General features: G+C 38.7%; 1 protein-coding gene across 1 annotated transcript in view; it reads left to right on the top strand.

The window, feature by feature from the left end:
- The window catches only part of LOC127567385 (protein NOXP20-like), a 38,103-nt gene extending 22,103 nt beyond the window's left edge, over nucleotides 1–16,000 (top strand). Inside the window, 6 exon segments of the mRNA XM_052010234.1 lie at nucleotides 143–222; nucleotides 6,033–6,188; nucleotides 9,579–9,718; nucleotides 10,890–10,962; nucleotides 11,452–11,505; nucleotides 12,823–16,000. Of these exon segments, the coding sequence (XP_051866194.1) occupies nucleotides 143–222; nucleotides 6,033–6,188; nucleotides 9,579–9,718; nucleotides 10,890–10,962; nucleotides 11,452–11,505; nucleotides 12,823–12,924 (605 nt within the window). The 3' untranslated portion in view covers nucleotides 12,925–16,000.
- Nucleotides 16,001–19,273: the final 3,273 nt, after the last annotated feature.

The raw sequence follows: 19,273 nt of genomic DNA, 5'->3' as shown, positions 1-19,273 counted from the left end.
TGTGGAGACTGTAAGTATGATGCAAATGCTTAAACATCTTGCATTTGATACATGCATACTTTAGGAGGCAATCCTTATCACTTTAATTCTGTAATACTGAATGCAGTGTGAAGTAGTATAGCTTTTTTTTTGTTTTGAGCAGATGATGAAGAGTTTGTGAACGTGCTAACTGAGCTACTATTTGAGTTGCATGTGGCTGCTACTCCGGACAAGCTCAACAAGGTAAATAGATTTGTATATTATGAAATTTGGAGACGCACAATATTTTGCTTAGCTGCAAAGTTAGTGGATGAGCACTGGGTTTGTTCATGTCTATTAATGTGTATATATGCACTTGCTTTTGTGTTTGCTCTCTATTGCCTTTTTCTTTTAAGCCTTCAGTTTGTTGAAAGCTCAACCCCATTCATAAAGGGAAAGAATGTCTACATGTGGATATCAACAGACCATCAGTATGAGTGTGATCCTATACTTTCTGCAGATATCAAGAGCAACTGTTCTCAAACCCAATCATTTTAGCAGCAGTTATAGTGGTCCTACCTTAACCCTGTTCATGAATGGCAATGTTATATATTCTGAAGAACAATTCTGAGATCTTGCCTATGAGAGCTCAATTTTTATTCGTTTTTTGGGATGAAACATTGCTGACAAGGCCAATGTTTATTCTCCTTGAGGACGTAATGAGCCACTGCCTTAAACTGCTGCCGCTTTTTTACTAAAGGTGCTCCCACATTTGTATTGGGTAGGGATTTTCAAGTTTTAGGACCCTAGCAATAAGGAAGAAATGCTGTGTGACTTGGAGTGGTAGTGTGAAAGTGATGCTGTTCCTTTGCTGCTGCTGCTTTGTCCATCCTTCTGTTAAAGGGCAAGGGTTTGGAAGATGCTGTAGGAATAGGCTGGATGTATAACTGCATCACATTTTGTAGTTGATGCACACTCTCACTATGGTGTGCCAGTGGTGGAGATAAGATGATGGATGGGATACCGATAAAGGAGCCTGTTTTCCCTGGGATGATGTTGAGCTTCTCAAGTGTTGTTAGAGCTGCATTCATCCATTCCTTCTGACTTGTGCCTTGTAAATTGTGTAAAGGCTTTGGGGTGTCAGAAAGCGAGTCACTTTTCTCAGGATACCTAGCCTCTGACTTGCTCATCTGGCTGATCCCATTCAGTTTCTGATGAAAAGGACCCCCAAATGTTGCTAGTGGAGGACCTGGTAATGGTAATGCCATTGAGTATGTAGGGTAGGTGGTTGGACATCAAGGTGGTCAATGTATGTCACTTCTGTGGCACAAATGTTACTTGCTACTTGAAAGCCTATGCGTGAATGTTGTCTAGGTCTTTCTGCGAGCAGCTTGTACAGCTTCACTTGCTGTGTAGTTTTAAATGGAATTGAACCATGTGCAATCGTCAGCAAAAATCCCCACTTCTGTTTTTATGATGGAAGGAAGGTCATTAATGAAGTAGAAGATGGTAGGGCTAGATCAGTACACTGAGGAAATCCTACAGTGATATCCTGGGGCTGGCATGATTGACCTCCAACAACCATAATGCTTTTATGCAAGGAATGAAACCTGCTGTTGCGTTTTTTGTTTCTTGATGCCATTAACTTCAGTTTTACCAGATGTCAACTGCTGCCTGGATGTCAAGTGCAGTTACTCTCACCCTGCTTGTGGAATTCAACTCTTTGGTTGGCAATGTTTGGCTTTGTAAGTCTTTGAGGCTTAGTAAGTGCTGCTTGATGGTACTCCTGACAACATCTCTCAATCACCAAAGAGATGGAAGTAGACTGGGTGGTAATTAGCCAGATTGGATTTGTCCTACTTCTTGTAAACAGGATGTAACAGGCCAGTTTTCCACATTGTTAGGCAGAAATGTTGTAGAATCATTGAGTAATACAGCATAGAAACAGGCCCTTTGGCCCAGTTCATCCATACTGACCAATATGCCCATCCAAGCTAATTCTATTTGGCCCATGTCCCTCTAAGCCTTTCCTATTCATGTACCTGTTCAAATGTCTTTTAAAAGTTGTTGTTATGCATGCCTTAAACACTTTCTCTGGCTCCTCTTTCCATATATGCACCACCCTGTATGTGAAGAAGTTGCCCCTCGGGTTCCTTTAAACTCTTTTCCCTCTCACCTATAAGATCATTCTCAGTCTCCTACGCTTTAAGGAACAAAGTTCTAGACTGCCCAACCTCTCCCTATAGCTCAGGCCCTCGAGTCCTGGCAACATTCTCATAAATCCTCTTTGCACTCTTTCTAGCTTAATGATGGCTTTTCTATAACAGGGTAACCAAAACTGTACACAATACTCTAGATGTGGCCTCACCAATGTCTTGTACAACTGCAACATAACATCCCAACTCCTGTGCTCAGTGCATTCTCCTTCAGGATTTCACCAACTCAGATAGTTTGGTGTCACGAAGCCACTCTTGGTGATGGACATTAAAGTCCCTCACCCAGAGTAAATTCTGTGCCCTTGCTATGTTTTTAGTGCTTCCAAGTATTGCTCATCATAAGAGACTGCAGGTAGTGAGGGAAACTGGTGATAGCCAAACTGGAAAAAAGAACAGGCAGGTTTTTCAGGAGAATCCTGAGGACATCTTGCTCTCTAAAAAGTATCCAGTTCTGAACATTGATGGGAGAACAGTTTTGCCCAGGAGCTCCAAAACCCAGAGTTGTAGCTTGTCCAGCTAGTTGAGATTCTGGATGGGTTTAAAAGTGATAAAGACAGGTACTAGAATGGTCAGCTGCCCTTAAAGTGGATAAATCACCTGATCTGGGTGGGGATACATTGTAGGTTGGTGAGGGAAGTAAGACAAGGAATTGCAGAAGCCTTGGCCCTAATCTTCCAAATATCTCTTGATTTTGGACCAATGCCCAGGGACTGGAAAATTGGAAGTGTTACATCATTGTTCAATAAAAGGTGTTTGGATAAACTCAGTAACTGTGGACTTTAACCTTGATGGTGAAAGAAGTTCTAGAAACAATAATCAACCACAGAATTAGCAGTCACTTGGACAAATGTTGATTGATTTGTTGAAGACAATGTCTAACTTTGTTTCTGACAAAGTAGTGAAGGCTTGATGAGGGAATTATGGTTGATGTGTATATTTAGACCTCCCAAAGGCATTTGACAACGTTTTACATAATTGACTTGTGTTCAAGATCGAAGGACTTGATATAAAAGGGTCTGTAACAAAGAGTGGATAGAAATTGTCTAAGGGAACTATAATAGTGAAAGATTATTTCTTGAACTTGAGGAAAGTGTACAGTAGAGTTTCCCAAAGGTCAGTAGTATGAGCACTTATTAATATTTATTAATGAAGCCCAGGTCCTGAATTGCCAAAGGTGGAAACACATTCGTGAACTCCAAAGTGTACAGTCGGTACCACATAGACTGCACCTTGAAGAGCATTTATTATTGATTTGGACATAATTTGCAAATATGCAGATGATGCATGACTTGGAGGCATAGGGAACTTTGAGGAGGATAGTAATAGACTTCAAGGAGATGTTGATAAACTGGGCAAATAGATAACATGAAAATGGAAAATGCGAAGTGTTAAAATTTTAGTAGGAAGAATGAGAATTCTGAATGAGAATAGAGAAGACCATTCTGAAAGGAGTACTGTAACAGATCTGGGGTATTTAGGAATACTTTAAGTGTCAGGACAGGTCGAGACAGTGGTTAATACTGGATCCTGGACTTTATAAATAGGGCCATAGGTGCAAAGGTTTATACTGAACCTTTATAAAACACTGTCCACAACTAGAGTATTGTGTCTGCTGAGCACAACATAAAATAAAATATGTAAAGGCCTTAGGACATAATAAGAACATTAGAAATAGAAGCAGAAGCACACTATTTAACCCTTCATGCCTGCTTTATTGTTCAATAAAATCACAGCTCATCTTTTACCTCATTGCCATTTTCCTGCATTAACCTCATATCCCTTGATTCTATCTATCTGTGTTCGTCTCAAATGCTCAGCACAGGAAGGATGCAGAGAGATTTACTAGAGTTATTTCAGGAATTATGCACCTTAGTTACATATGTGAACTGAAGATGTCGAAAAAGAGGAAATTGCATGAGCATCCAATTGAATTACATTGGTACCTCGCTTAAGACGCAGAATGCATTCTCAGGAATGACAGCACTAATATAATTGGCCCTAAAAGTTTTCATTATAGCATTATATATAGGGAGATGAGTTGCAACCATGGTGTTACGAGAATCTGGCACAAATCCCTGCCCTCCGCATGACTACACTGAAAGCCTGGCATGAATCTGGCAATGAATTGGCTCATAAGTCACAGTGGAGAGACTGCTTTTAAGCTTGTTACATTGAGAAATCAATGGCCTGGGGATAGCTGTGCATCCAAACAAGGAGAGGAGTAGACCGCAGCTTCCATTGCATCAGTAGGATCCCAGCAGTCTGTAAATGCAGCGCAGACACTGCCGGTACCAACAATGGCCTTCACTCACTGTGCCAATAGGCCTGCAATACTGAACCCCATATCTCAGCAGTGGGCAGCTGTGCCATTTGCCCCACTCTGCATAACACCAGCCTTCACAACCACCTCTCCACACTGAGCCATGGGCTGATTCATTGTTGGGGGAGTGCCAGTGGAATGCAAGGGTTTGCCCAAGAGTCCTGGCACAGCATTGGGAGGGTGGATGTTCATGTCAAGCTCTAGGCAGAGCAGCACATGGCTTTCAGCCTGAACGGATGTCTTTTTTTATAGTACAGGTGGGTACATATCTCTGTTCAATTGGAGGACCAAGAGCACTATAACGAATCAGTGTACCAGTGTATTTGACATGATGAAGAGTGTGGACGGGATAGATGAGAGCAGCTGTTGGCAGAGGGATCAAGGATGAGAGGATATAGAATGAAGGTGATTGGCAAAGGAATAAATAGCAATGAAGCAATGTGAGGGGACACGAGGCTGCAGATGCTGGAATCTAGAGCAAAAAATGAGCTGCTGCAGGAATTCAGTGGGAGCGACAGCACCCAAGGAGGGAACTGGGCAGTCGGTGTTTTGGGTCAAGACTCTTCATCTAGTCTAGAAGTCATGTGAGGATTTTGTTTTACACAGCATGTATTATGTGGCTGGTCCATTTGAGCTTCTGATCAATGTTCGCCTCCAGGTATGCCATTTGTTGCCATGGATAAGTAGTTAGACTCTTGTTGGAAATGGCCATTTTGGGCATTTTTATGGCATGAACATTACTTGATGCTTCTCAATTCATACCTGACTGTTGTTTCGGCCCTGCTGAATGTAAGTATGGACTGCTTCTTTTGCTGAGCTGTTGTGAATAGAATTGAACATTGTTCAATCACTAGCAAGTGTATCCAATTCTGACATAATGGATGCAAGATCATTGATGAAGCTATTGAAAATAGTTGGGCCAAGGGCACTGCCCTGAAGAAGTCTTGCTGTGATGTCCTTGTGTTTGCTGTGAAGCTTGATTGGCCTCCAATAACCTCAGCCAATCATCCATTAGAATGTTTTCACCTTGATGTCCATTGACTTCAGTTTTACAAGGGCCCCCAATCCTAAACTCAGTTAAGTGATACTTTGATGTCAACATAAGGCATTGTACAAAAATGTCCATTATAATTATACCTTATGAAATATTTAGTTCACTACTGTTTGGAGAACCTTGCTGTGCATAATTTGGCTGCCGATTTTCATTGTCAAAGCATTGATAGATCAGAACTATGTCTTTGTCACTATTGTTGTTTGAGACTGTTTCTTTAACTCAATCTATACATGGTATGTCAAGTTCTTAATATTTTTGTCAAAGTGGAGTTGTTACAATTAGAATAGTTTCATTTAGACAAAACAAGATCATTTTAAGTTCAGGTATCGACTAGTTTGTATTGCTGTTAATAGTCATAGAGTAGTAGATTAATCTTTTAATCTTTTGTGATTATAGCATTATATGATCAAATACTTAAAATAAGATTTCAAAAAGAGATTTACACAATGCAGTGGTCCTAATTGGCAGACAATCATTTTTCCAGGCAAGAAGAAAAGCTTATGATTGGGTGGAAGAGACCAATTCTACTCTTGCAGCAGAAGCTGAAAAAAAGTGTACAGAAGCAAATGATGAAGAAGAGAATAAACAGGATGAAAAACAAAAACATGGGGAAATTCAAAAAGGCAAAATACAAACAGAGGTGAGATTTTTTCCAAGGATATCAAGTGCATGCAACTACTTACATTGAAAGCTAAATTGAAGTAAGTTTTTTTTTCCCCATCAAGAATAAAACCTTATTTTACAAATAATTTCCAGTGGCTAATAAATTATGTAAATTGTGCTTTCTAGTTTCAATAAACTGGTAAGTTGCTATTTTTAATTAAGTATTAATGTGGATTGTTTGGGATAAATAAGCTTTATGTGGAATTTATAACTGTTGATTCTATTACTTACATAATTATATAAAGAAATAGATTTTGTCAATCATTTCATTGTTCTTTGTGAAATTTCAGTGTGTGCAAAATGTCTGCTATTTCAGTCTACATAAGCATCATTACACTTCAGAGTAATTAATTCAAATGATAGGGCTGCTATAATAATATCTCAATTTTTCTGTGCATGGTAGAGGAATGAATTTTGTTATTCACTTCTTGTTTGAGTGCTCACTGAGTTTAGCAAGCTTGTCTGTAGAAACTTCCTATCCTCTGGCCTCGGACACTCTTTACAGAGGATTTGTGGCACATCTGAGAAGTGAAATTGAAGATTCTCACAAACACCAATTGGGAAGGGGAAATAATGCAATAGGACACTTGAAACTTAGATATACTTTGCGGGATGCAAAATATGGATCAGGGTTTAGCATGTGCAATTAAGGAAAAGATAGAAAGCTGACAATCTATGTAAAAAGTACACTTTAAATGTACATTATTGATTTTCTTGAGTGAATGAGACTCCACAAATGTAAAATTAATTTTACAGGGCCAGTGAGTTCATTCAGCAATAATTATTATTTGCTCTGCCCCTGAAAATTAGTTACAGTTGATTGTACAAAGTTCTAACAAGAATGCAGGATATTTTTATTCACTTTTTGTGATGTTGACATCACTGCCAGGGCCAGCATTTATTGCCTATCTTCATTTGCTCATAGATGGTGGAGAACCGCTTGAACTGCTGTCGTCCTTCTAGTGTAGCTGCTCCCAGAATGCTGTTGGATAGGGATATAATATTTAGACTTAATCATATTGAAGGAACAACAATATATTTCCAAGTGTGGGTGCTCTGAAACTTGAAGTGGAGCAGGCAGATGTGGGGCTGATCTTGGGCTACCCCTGTCCTTGGTCGTAGAAATCAAAAGTTTGGGAGGCACTGACAGAGTAGCCTAAGCACATAAACCCCAAAGCATTTTGTACATATTATAATGGTGGTGCACTGGTTGTCTGGAGTGTTCAGGATGGTAATTAGAATGTCAATCAATTGGACTTTGTTGTTCCGGATGGTATTGAGCCTCTTGATTGCCTTTGGAGCTGCACTCATCACACTCCTTATTTGTGCTGTAGAAAGGTTTTGGGGTTTCAGAAGCTGAGTCACTGGCTGCAGAATACTTGATTTGTGGCGTGCTCTTGTAGCCACATTACTTATGTGCCTGGTCCTTTTCAGTTTCTGATCAATGATGATGCCTGGGGTATTGATAGTGGAAGACTCAGCAATGGTAATTCCATTGAATTTCAAAGGTAGATGGTTAGTGTCACTAGTTCCAGGTGGTAATTTTCTGGCACCTTTAGGGGCACGAATGTTACTTGCCACTTACCAGTTCATGCCTGAATGTTTTCTAGGTCTTGCTGCATGTAGGCACCAACTATTTATTTTGCTGAGTACAGTAAAATTCCTTTAATCCAATATGCTCAGGACTTTGGTGCTGGACTAGCAGATTTTCCAAACTATCGGATGTTATTATATTAATGCACCATCATATATTTAATTCACTACTTTTTTCTAAATGTTACACAACAGAGTAATGAATTTTACAATGAACCCCAAGGTTAAAGGGAACATGGGAATTATGGCCCCAGTAAGTTTAAAGGGAGCATGGGAAACAGACCCAGGTAAGTTTCAAGAGATCGCAGCCAACAGAAGGAGTTGAATTTAAAGAAAAGGCATGCACCTGCATGCTGACGAGTAGACAAGGAGCATGGGAACCAGTATATTGATGGGTAGAAAAGGACCGTGGAAACCAGGACCCCTGTAAGTAGAAAGGGATCACAGGGATCAGTGGTCCCAAACATTACCTGGTTATGGTGATCAGTGGTGCCTCTTAATTTGGGAAGCTCCACCAATGCATTGTCTCTTTCCTTTCTTTCACCAGAACCAGATGGTGAACCACTGGGATTTCAGATGGTGAACTAGATTTTGAACCATCATGATTTCCCAATAGTCGGATAGTGAATTTACTATTAGTCATAAATGTAATTGAATATTCTGCAGACATCCTTGCTTCTGATTTGATAATAGAGGAACAATATTGATGAAGCAACACACATGATGCTTCATCAGGACTGATGAAGGGGCTCAACCCGAAACCAACTGTCTATTTCCCTCCATAGATGCTGCCTGACCCACTGAGTTTCTCCAGCATCTTCGTGTTGCTACAGATTCCAGCATCTGCAATCTCTTGTGTTTCCAGGTTATTGATGAAGACACCTGGATCTGGCACTGCCTTGAGGAATTCCTGCAGTGATGTCCTGGGCTGGGATGATTGATGTCCAGCAGGCACAATCATCTTCCTTTGACTCCAACTGTTTGAATGCTTTTCCCTTGTCACCCATGGACTTCAGTTTTGCCAGACCTCAGGTGCCATGCTCAGATGATTGTGGTCTTGATGTTGAGGGCAATTGCTCCTACCTCACCTCTGATTTGACCATGTTTGAACCAAGGCTGCGATGAGTTGAGGAGATGAGTGAACCTGGCAAAATCCCCTTAATTGCACTATCAACAACACCTTCCATCATTTTCCTGATATAGCCCAAATCATACTATAACAGTGACCTGAGTGTAGATTCCATCAGTGAAGATTACAAACCAACTGCAACTTCTGTGTTCAGCATGCAAATGTGGCTCTCTTTCCTGGTGATGCTGGCAAACACAGACAGTCTTGCCATTATTTGTAGTGGAAAATTCTGGCCAATAGATTGTTTTATGCCCTTAAATTGGTTCTTTTTAGGCTTTGTGCAGTCTGTATTAATAACCCAAGAATTCCTTGATTCTCAACCATGCAAATTGCTTTTTTTTTCGATTTCTGCTCAGCTTGCCAATATCAGAGGTGACAGCAGTAGGAGAATTATCCAATACACTTAAGGAGAGCAACAACCCAGGCTCTTAATTCAACAGCTTTGAGTGGAAGTGCCTGAATGAACATTGATAAAAGGATATGACTGGGTTTGACAATGAAACCTTAGCAGACACATTGCATGTCAGCTCTCATTGGCAAAATAATGTAAGGTGGCTGGTGCTTTTGGAAAGCAATCCCAGAAAGATGGAGGTGGGCAAAAATTGTAGAGAATTTTTATTTTTAAAAGCAACTTTTTGGACACAGGACGTCTTGATGTTATCCATTGAGAGTCTGGCCGAAGTAACAGCACGCTGCATTGAACAACTCCATAAGGTGGCTGAATTAATCCTCCATGGACAGGATATCGAGAAATCAGCATTGGATCAGGCTAAAGTCCTCACTGCGTAAGACCAAAACACTAATAATTGTCTTGAATAATTTTAGAATGTTTTTATTTGTTAAAATTAATAAACATAGAAAATCATCTTTCCAAATGTTGAAATACTATTCCTGAGCAAAGAGTTCGGCACAGTTTTGTAAGAGATGGGACTTCCTCCAATAATAGTTTTTAAAATGTTTTCCTTCAGAATACTACTTTCATTCCCCTCTCCAACCAGTGGCCCCATACTACCACTCCATTATCACCACCCCACACCTCCTCAATCTCATTTAACCTAAAAAAAAAATGTATGTGTGACTTATTTTTAGGTCTCTGCTTCTCGTTGGACAAGTCCCATAATTCAGTTACCACTGAATGAGGGTTGTGGATCTGTCCCCTCCAAAAATATGGGCACAAAAATGTAGGCTGATTCTGCAGTGCAGTACTGAGGGAGTTCTATCAATGGTGCTGTTGTTTCAGATGAAATATTATACTGGGGCTCTGTGTGCTCTGTCAGATGGACATGTATATCAAAAAAGGAAAGGCACTGTTTCAAAGAGCAGACGAGTTCTCTCTGGTATTCTGGCCAATATTTTGTCATTATTACAGTGTTGTGGGAGCTTGATGCATTATTTTCTTTGCAGCAGGGATTGAATTTCATCAGTAATTCTTTGAAACGTTATGGTATTGTGGTAGGCATAACATACATGCCAGATTTTATTTTTTAAAAATTCACATGATCTTCATTTTTTACAACCATTTTAAAGCCAAATGTTTAAAAATAAAATCACTTGTATATGTTATGGGGCCTGTAATGAGATCTTTTGCTTCTCTTTAAGAGTTTTAGTCATTTTGATTAGTTGCACTAGTTTAAATCTGCATTAGATAATCAGCAGCATGAAAAGTCTAATTCTTATCACAAGATTCCACAAAGTAACCTCTGTGTAATCTGTTAGTTATTACCTACAACTAGATGAAAAAAAAGTTGCTGTTTAAACTTTCGTAATGTTTTAATATAGCTTCCTTTCACTGCTACTGATTGAGGAAATATTTGAACATTTAGTAAAGTCTAGCATAGCTTTTCTAAGATTGCATGTTATAGGTTTTAATACAAGACTTTCACAGGCAAATATGATCATTTCTGGTTTGCTTTGTAAGTCACATTTTATGATATTTTCTTTCTTTTATTAATTCAGATTAACGTTTGCTATGTGTAAGGAAGTGTCTTCTCTTTCTCAGAAATTTGTTTCCTGTTTAACTCAAGCAGGGGTAAGTTGTTATTTTCACATAATTATAAATTTCTTGTAAATTTGAGGAAAGTGCCTGTTTGGACTTCAAAATGACCAGTGGGCTTTAGTAGTGATCTCTCAGTCCACAAGAACTGAAGTATAGTCATGGTTGGATCTTTAGTTGGAGCATCAAAATTTAAAAGTTCTAAAGAGTAAGAAAAGTTGCATTCATTAGAAAATCTAAGGCAGATAATATTCTACTGACCAATTCTGAAAATTTGTTTCATGTATATTTAAACTTGATTATTTTACAAATGCAGACATTGATGTGCAGGTATGTGCTTTTCATTGTAATTAAACCAAGAGGTTTCTTCTTTGAAATTCAAAATGAAACATTTCATCATACTGATTTTAAAATTATAATGGAATATATGCATGAATTTTTGTGCCATTCCTCCTGAATTTGAAGAGTTATGTAATTTAAAACAAGGCAGATTTGTTTTCATTGTTTTTGTTTGCTTTTATACAGGCTAAAATGAAAGCAGAGGTTCTAAATCCACAGATAAACACTATTTTGCTGGAGGTAAGTTTTATTTTTTTTTAAAAAACACCCCCTCGATGCTCTTGAATATAATTTTTTGTTTTATGTTGCATAATCAGAATTTATCTTGCACTCCATTGACAAAATTTAAGTACTAAATTGCCTGGTTTAACTTTAAGAAAATGGGAAACATTTTAAAAAAAAATCAAAATTGGCCAACACATTATTGCAGGACAGTTATTTAAAGTCTGCCTGATCTTCCATCGTAGACTTTATATGGCTATGGGTAAAGTGAAAGAGATTAATGCTAATAATGTAGCTTTTCCAAGCTGCCAAACTTGGCATGATGAACTGAATGGCATCCTGTGCTACATTCTTCTCATTCTGTTCCAAAACTAGTGATCCTGTGCTTTAAGATGATTTCAAAAGGGACAGCTGTAGTTTTAGTGAAATGCAGAGATGAGATTGGTCTTTGTATCAAAGGTGATAATGAGTCAAATATGATATACAAGTTGAAAACAATACAATTCAACCCTAGTTTGACATTGGGAAGGGATGAGTAAGACACTATGAAAGGTGCATGGACTGTGACAGAGAAAGATGGTGATCGCTTCAGTCTTCCTAGTATTTAACTGAAGCAGATTATGACTCATCCAAGCTCGAGAGGTGATAGAGCTGGGTAGCAGCAGTCATTATGTGGAAGATAGCCCTGCATCCACATTTCCCTTTCTCAGGTACCACAGAAGCTTTTCAACTTCAACTTATCGTAGTCTTAATTCTTTTTCTCTCATGATGCATGTCCCTCGTAATTATTACACCTAATGACTGTTTCCACTGTTATTTTTCTTTTTCTCCTCCTTAGTAATATGCTTGTTCATCTTCCAGTCATCAGTTCTGAAGGATGTGGGACTGAAATATCAAAACTTTTCTTCCTTTTACAGATACTGTACAAGATTTTTATCTCTCTGTTTCAGATTTCTATCCTCTGCAGTGTTCCACTTTAATTTCTATATTTGGTTTATTTTACTCATGGCATGATTCCTTTTCTTATGACCTAGGACTGTTATCAATAAAGCTTCTGATCTTTAGTTAGAAATAAATTGATTTATTATTTAGCTAGAAATAAATTGATGTTCTTTCAAAAAAATTACCATCTAAATATTTTGACCTCATGATATACCCAGAGTTTGCTGTTCACTAAGCCAGTTGTCTCAGGCTTTGACTATAAGCTATATGACCCACTGTATGCCAGGCCAATATTGAAATGAAACCAATACATTTAAAAGTATTAAATGTTTGTATTTATTTCCATGTAAAGTTAAGATACAAGGAGTTGATGTTTTGGGTTTATCTTTTCAGGGCTCCAACAGTGCCACCTACATCCGAAGTGCATTTCAGTTACTGCTTCCAATTCTTCAGATTTGCCACATACAGTCCAGTATCACCAAAGCAGCCAAATAAGATGGGAAATTGTGGAATCACCTTTCCATTCCATGATATGAGATTAAGTTTTAAATGTTCAAACAGCCTATAGCAAAGTTGACAGAAAACTAATTCTATTCTAAGGGGAAATTACACTAAGACTGTACAAAATAAAACACTAATTTTTGAAGACCAACTGAAACACTAATTGCTTTAATTGTTGAAAAAGCTGAGGTAACAGTAAAATAGTGCTTTGTGTTGTACCTTTTTTTTTTAAAAGCAATGATCATTGCGATGCATGAATCGGATTTCCCAACTTGTGTTTTATACCTCCATGTGGTGCAACTTCTGCATTACTTTTAGTGTTTGAAATTTTTTTTAATTTCAAATTGTATTTTTTCCAAATTTAGCAAACTACAAATTGTAACATTTAAATCACACAAATGATACAGAAATATAGGCTTACACTCACAGCACCAACTGCACTTTTCTCAAGTCAGAAGTACAAGACACTAGCATATTTTATTAATACTATGTTTACTTCAACACACAGGTTTAATCTTTAATATTATTGAGTAATGTTTTGACCAGAACAAGAATACAACAATGTCATTTATAACATTTCAAGAAATTCACTGCAATACTTCAGAAGCTTGTATGAATAATATAGGAAAGTTTTTTTATTGCAGTACATTTTGTAATTAAAATATTTTATTACTAGTTTCTGCAAAATAGGAATTAAAACACTTTCTTTTGATACCTTTTTAAGCACAGAATTTCTGTAGGGTTTGTCCCAATCTCTCACTAATTTCAATGGGAGAGTGGCATCATTTGATGTAAAAGCAGCAGTTTCTCCAGGGTCTCTGCCAATCTTGCAAAGAAATTATGAAAAGAGATTGCTCCAGTTCTTGTAATTTTTGTTTTAATTTTTGTACTTAAACGAGGCATTCTGATCTTGTCCTATCCTGAGGATCAAATTACTATCTTATCAAAGTTCTGGTATTTGTGATTGGAATTTATCTAGATTAAGTTGAGAAGTCAACAGGAGAGAAATGGTTGAAGAGCTGGTGTTTTTCATGATCTTACTTTTTAATTTAACAATAATAAAACAAAATGTGTAGTTCATTAGGCCTTTATTTTCTTAATAGGTAAATAAACTTTCATCTAATTCTTTTTACCTTGTCATATTAAGTGTGTGAAATATCTAGCCCTTTTTTCTAACTTCATGGGTATTAATCTGAGCTTGGTTGGTGCTTGATGATACCAGCAGTAGAAGTATCCATAAAGAAAGTTCAGGAACCTCTTGTTCTAATCTGTTTTGTCCAAAGGTTTTAATGCAAGCCTGAACTCCATCATGGGCTCAAATATTAAGGTGGTGTAATAGAATCAGTCAAAAAGGTCCCAACTTCGCTTGTCAGCTCTTGAGCAGAAAGGGTGCTACCATTGTCTTCGTCTTGGAGCACTGAAGGCAGAATCTCCCTGGGCTTATACATGCAATCACTATTCAGTAAATCCTGCCAAAGATTCCATTCAGGATGTGATCAGCTTTGGTAGTAATGTTGCATATTAATAAATAGCCAGCCATCATTGCTATCAAGGTGTTAGAAATTACTGTTATGGCAAGGTAATAAAGATTAACCAGTATGCAGGAAACCATATCCCAGCAGCCTAAATTCCATCAGAATTAATGAAGGAGCAGTATTTTATATTATAATGTCCTTGATCAAGTCTTGTCAATTGATGTGCAATTAGTAATGAATTTGTTAATGGCATAGATTGCTTTCAAAATACAAAATATTTAATTAATGACAAAACAATTCAAATGTTACGATTTGTAAATGATATCATATTCCAGTAAAACACGTCTGGCTCTAAAGCAGCAGTAGATAATTAGACCTGCTGATTTTGAAGTTTTACTTTCTCTTGAGTAGAATAAAAACAAATCAAATAACAGTATCAGAGCTTGATCTGTACTTTTTTTTAAGATTAAAGTAGTTTTCTAATTGCAAACATTGTTCTGAGTTTGAACTGCATAAAATGAAAATGTAATATGTTTGTAAATAAGGAACACATTACTGGGAAAATGTTACCATCTATTGCCAGTTACTTGTCACCATAGAGTAGTGCTTGGTGATGATGCAAACGGTGGCCACTGATTTTATGTGCAATGAAACTGGTTGGGAAAGGGAATCTAAAGATCAACGTTTTTGATGATAGTTGTCAGACATTGGATGCTATAGGTCAAGCCAGCAGAAAATTTCTGCACAGACTGGTTAATCCATGTGGTAGACCTGCCAGTGCAACACTTAATTAAAAGAATGCCAGACACCCTCTCCAAGAGAGGTGAGCCCAGGCTGAGATGGAGTGGATATTGAATCCTGTGGTCTCCAACACTGCTGCTGCTACTAAAGCCATTTCTCCTCTACTACCCTATCCAGCACTCCACCCACTTCCCAAAATCCCTCACTGCAACTCCCTGTCCACTGCTGCCTCCGCTGTCCAAGCCAATAGAATTGGGACTGGATCATTGTAGGTCTGGATTGTCCTGATCAAATAGTGACAGATGATCACATTGGGGAAGTAGCACCTTGTGTAGCAGGAATGACATTTCTCGAGCTGGACAAAGCAAAGCACTCATCCAAAGCCTAGCCTGTTGGACTTGTTAACCTGAAAGATGCAATGGATTTTTCCAATCATTGGAATGAACGTAGACACATAATCATTGGTTTCACAGCACAAAGTTAGGAATAAAAAAAGTTACCCTTTAAACCATCTGTAATTGTTGCAAGACCAGCAGTGAAAAACATGCATCAGCATTATACCCAGCACATAGACAACTTTCAAAGAACAAGTATGTTTATTGCTTTATACATGGTGACAAGGTACACACTTCTGAGATGTTTTGTGTTTTGCAAGAAATTTTTTTTCAGTCACAATTTGAGATAAAATGCATGCTTTATTGTCTATTTATTCAGTGTTCCTCTTCTCCAGTGTCACTACCTATGCCATCCTACAGAGGGCAGTCAAATTCAACATTGTAACCAGCTCTTTGCAAAATGGAAAATTTAACCACATGAATGGCCTTTTTCACTTTAATAAATATTTTCTTCTGTAATTATTTAACTCTATTTCCATTTTTTCCTCAGTTTGTTTATTATTTGCCACTGCCATGTGGTAATGCAATAAGCATGATAGTGACTAGGGGCATGACAATCTGTCTCCGCTGGGTTAAGAAAGGAAAAAAAAAAGCAGTCAAGGTTAAGTTTCTAATCGCAGCTTTATCTTTCGAAACTGAGTTCCAAGATGCAGTGCTAGAGATAACAAAGTTTGATTAAGGTTTGGCAGGGAAGATAGAGCCTTCTTTGTCTAGTTGTGTCTCCTTTAGTGGTGGTTATACAGTCACCTCATCTCCCCCTCACACCGTGTGAAATCCTCTTTTACAAATCTCTCCACAGTCTTGCCCCAGCTATTTCTGCAGTTACCACCCCCCCCCCCCAATCTTATATCACCAGGTCTGTTCTTCAGTCCTTAAACTGCCATGCTAGAACTTTCAGCATCTCAATTCTGTTCTCAAAATTTCCCCCTTCAATCAATCTTCTCTGACCTTAAAGTGGCCTCTCAAGCCTAATTCTATGAGTGCTGCAGGGCCTCTCCACTGAGGTCTACCACACCATAATGCTGTATGAAGGCATCTGCTGGTCTGGTGGTCCTGTAGGGAGGGTACAATCAATCCCTGATCAACGATTACAATTCCCTCTTTCCTCCTTTGAAGACACAATTTATTACTGTTAAGTACAACAATTCATGTAGGTTCCTAAGTATTTTTTGTTAACTGACAGCTTTAAACTAATCCAACCATCGACAAAAACTGACTTGACTGCTTCCCCAGTTAACTGGAACTGCAGCACTGAATAATTCAAAATCCTGCCAGTTCTTAAAAAGACAATTTATAACAGCTACAATATTGATGATAGTTCAAATTACTGACAGGAAGTGACCCAGACAGCAGCCGCAAGGCATAAATCACCTTCTAAAACCATAAAGGTAGGATGGAGTATTCTAAACCTTTTCCTAACACCAAGCAAAGAATGAATATATTTAAGAGAGTAGTATTAAAATCAGACTGGGGGAGGAGGCTGCCTTGTAGTTCAAGAGGAGGGAGTGCAACAGACCCACTCTGGCAGCTGAGTTCTTTGGGATTCAGCCAACCTAATCACTGATGATTGTACCAGCAAGCTACTCTAGGTGATGGACATTGAAGATGCCCACCCGGAGAATGTTTTGTACTGTTGCTTCTTTCAGTGGTTCTTTTAAATGATGAAAATGGAGGGGCTCTGATTGATCAGCTGAATGAGGATAGTAGATGGTAATTAGGAGGAAGTTTTCTTGCCCATGCCCTAAAGTCGTGAGATTTCATGGGATATAAAGTTAATGTTGAGGATTCCAAGGACCGCTACTGCTCCCTCTCACCAATGCCACCCTTTCTGGTGGGTCCATCCTGCCAGTAGAACTTGACGCACCCTGGAATTGTGATGGAGAAATCTGGTGTGTGCCTGAATACACCATGATTTTGCTTGACCAGTCTGTGGGATAGTTGTCCCAGTTTAGCCCAGTACTCTAGCTATTTGTGCAGTGGACTTTGCAAGGTGAAATGGGCTTGAGAGCACCTTCACTGGATCCAAATTCAGCACCTAAGTTGATGTTTGAGTGTCTAGCTGGCTTTATTCTCTTTCAGTTTCACCAACTAGTAACAGTACAACTGAGTGGCTGTCTAGCCCTTTTAGAAAAGGTGAGTCTGGTGTTCATATAAAGGCTATATCTAGTAAGGATGGCAGACTTTCTCCCTGAAGAGCATTAGTGAGCTAGATGGTACAACAGTCTGGTTACGTTGTGTTCATCACTACTAATGACCAGTTACTTTTTGAAAAGGAGCAAAAGCACCAGCTTATTACCTGAATTTAATTCCATAGTTGCCATGATGAGATTTGAACTCAAGCCTCAGGAGTATCAGTCCTGGCCTCTGTACATTCATCATTGCACCCACAAGCATTCATGAGTAGACTGATATGTCTATTCTTGTTTTTATTTTACTGTTAGTTCTGAAGGGTTCTTGAACATCGAGAATTGGAAAGGCACTAAATAAATGCACATAACATTTATAATTCATAATTCATTATCACTTATAAATGAAGGTACAATATAAAAGAGGATACCAGAATAAGTTAATGATCTGGATGATGGAATTGAGGACTTTGTGGCCAAGTTTATGGATGATACAAAGATAGATGGAGGGGCAGGTAGTGTTGAGGAAGCAGGGAGTCTGCAGAGGACTTGGACAGGTTGGGAGATTGAGCAAAGAAGTGGGAGATGGAATACAGTGTAGGGAAGTGTACGGTCATGCACTTTGGTAGAAGGAATAAAGGCATAGACTATTTTCTAAACAGGGAGTGAATTCAGAAATTGGAGGTGCAAAGGGACTTGAGTCCTAGTGCAGGATTCCCTAAAGGTGGTAAGGAAGACAAATGCAATGTTAGCATTCATTTCGAGAGGACTAGAATATAAAAGCAAGGATGTAATGCTGAGGCTTTAGAAGGTGTTGGTCAGACCACATTTGGAGTATTGTGTTCAATTTTGGGCCCCATATCTAAGGAAGGATGTGCTGGCATTGGAGAGGGTCCAGAGGAGGTTTACAAGAATGATCCCGGGAATGAAAGGGTTAACATACGAGGAGCGTTTGATGGTTCTGGGCCTGTACTCGCTGGAATTTAGAAGGATGAGGGGTGATCTCATTGAAACCTACCAAATATTGAAAGGCCTGGATAGACTGGACGTGGAGAGGATGTTTCCAGTAGTGGGAGAGTCTAGGACCAGAGGGCACAGCCTCAGAATAGAAGGACATCCCCTTAGAACAGATGAGGAGGAATTTCTTTATTGGTATTGGTTTATTATTGTCACTTGTACCAGGTACAGTGAAAAGCTTGTCTTACAAACCGACCATACAGGTCAATTCATTACACAGTGCAGTTACATTGAGTCAGTACAGAGAGCATTGATGTAGTACAGGTAAAAACAATAACAGTACAGAGTAAAGTGTCACAGCTACAGAGAAAATGCAGTGCAATATGGTGCAAGGTCACAACAAGGTAGATTGTGAGGTCCTAGTCCATCTCATTGTATAAGGGAACTGTTCAATAGTCTTATCACGGTGGGGTAGAAGCTGTCCTTAAATCTGGTGGTACATGCCCTCAGGCTCCTGTATCCTTCTACCCGATGAAAGAGGTGGCGAATCTGTGAAATTAATTGCCACAGACAGCTGTGGAGGCCAAGTCATTGGGTATATTTAAAGCAGAGGTTGATCGGTTCTTGATGACAGGGAGAAAGCAGGAGA

This window comes from Pristis pectinata, chromosome 2, assembly GCF_009764475.1.
Source record: "Pristis pectinata isolate sPriPec2 chromosome 2, sPriPec2.1.pri, whole genome shotgun sequence".
NCBI lineage: Eukaryota > Metazoa > Chordata > Chondrichthyes > Rhinopristiformes > Pristidae > Pristis > Pristis pectinata.
Note: the sequence above shows the minus strand (reverse complement) of the source record. Positions and strands in the feature narration are given on the sequence as shown.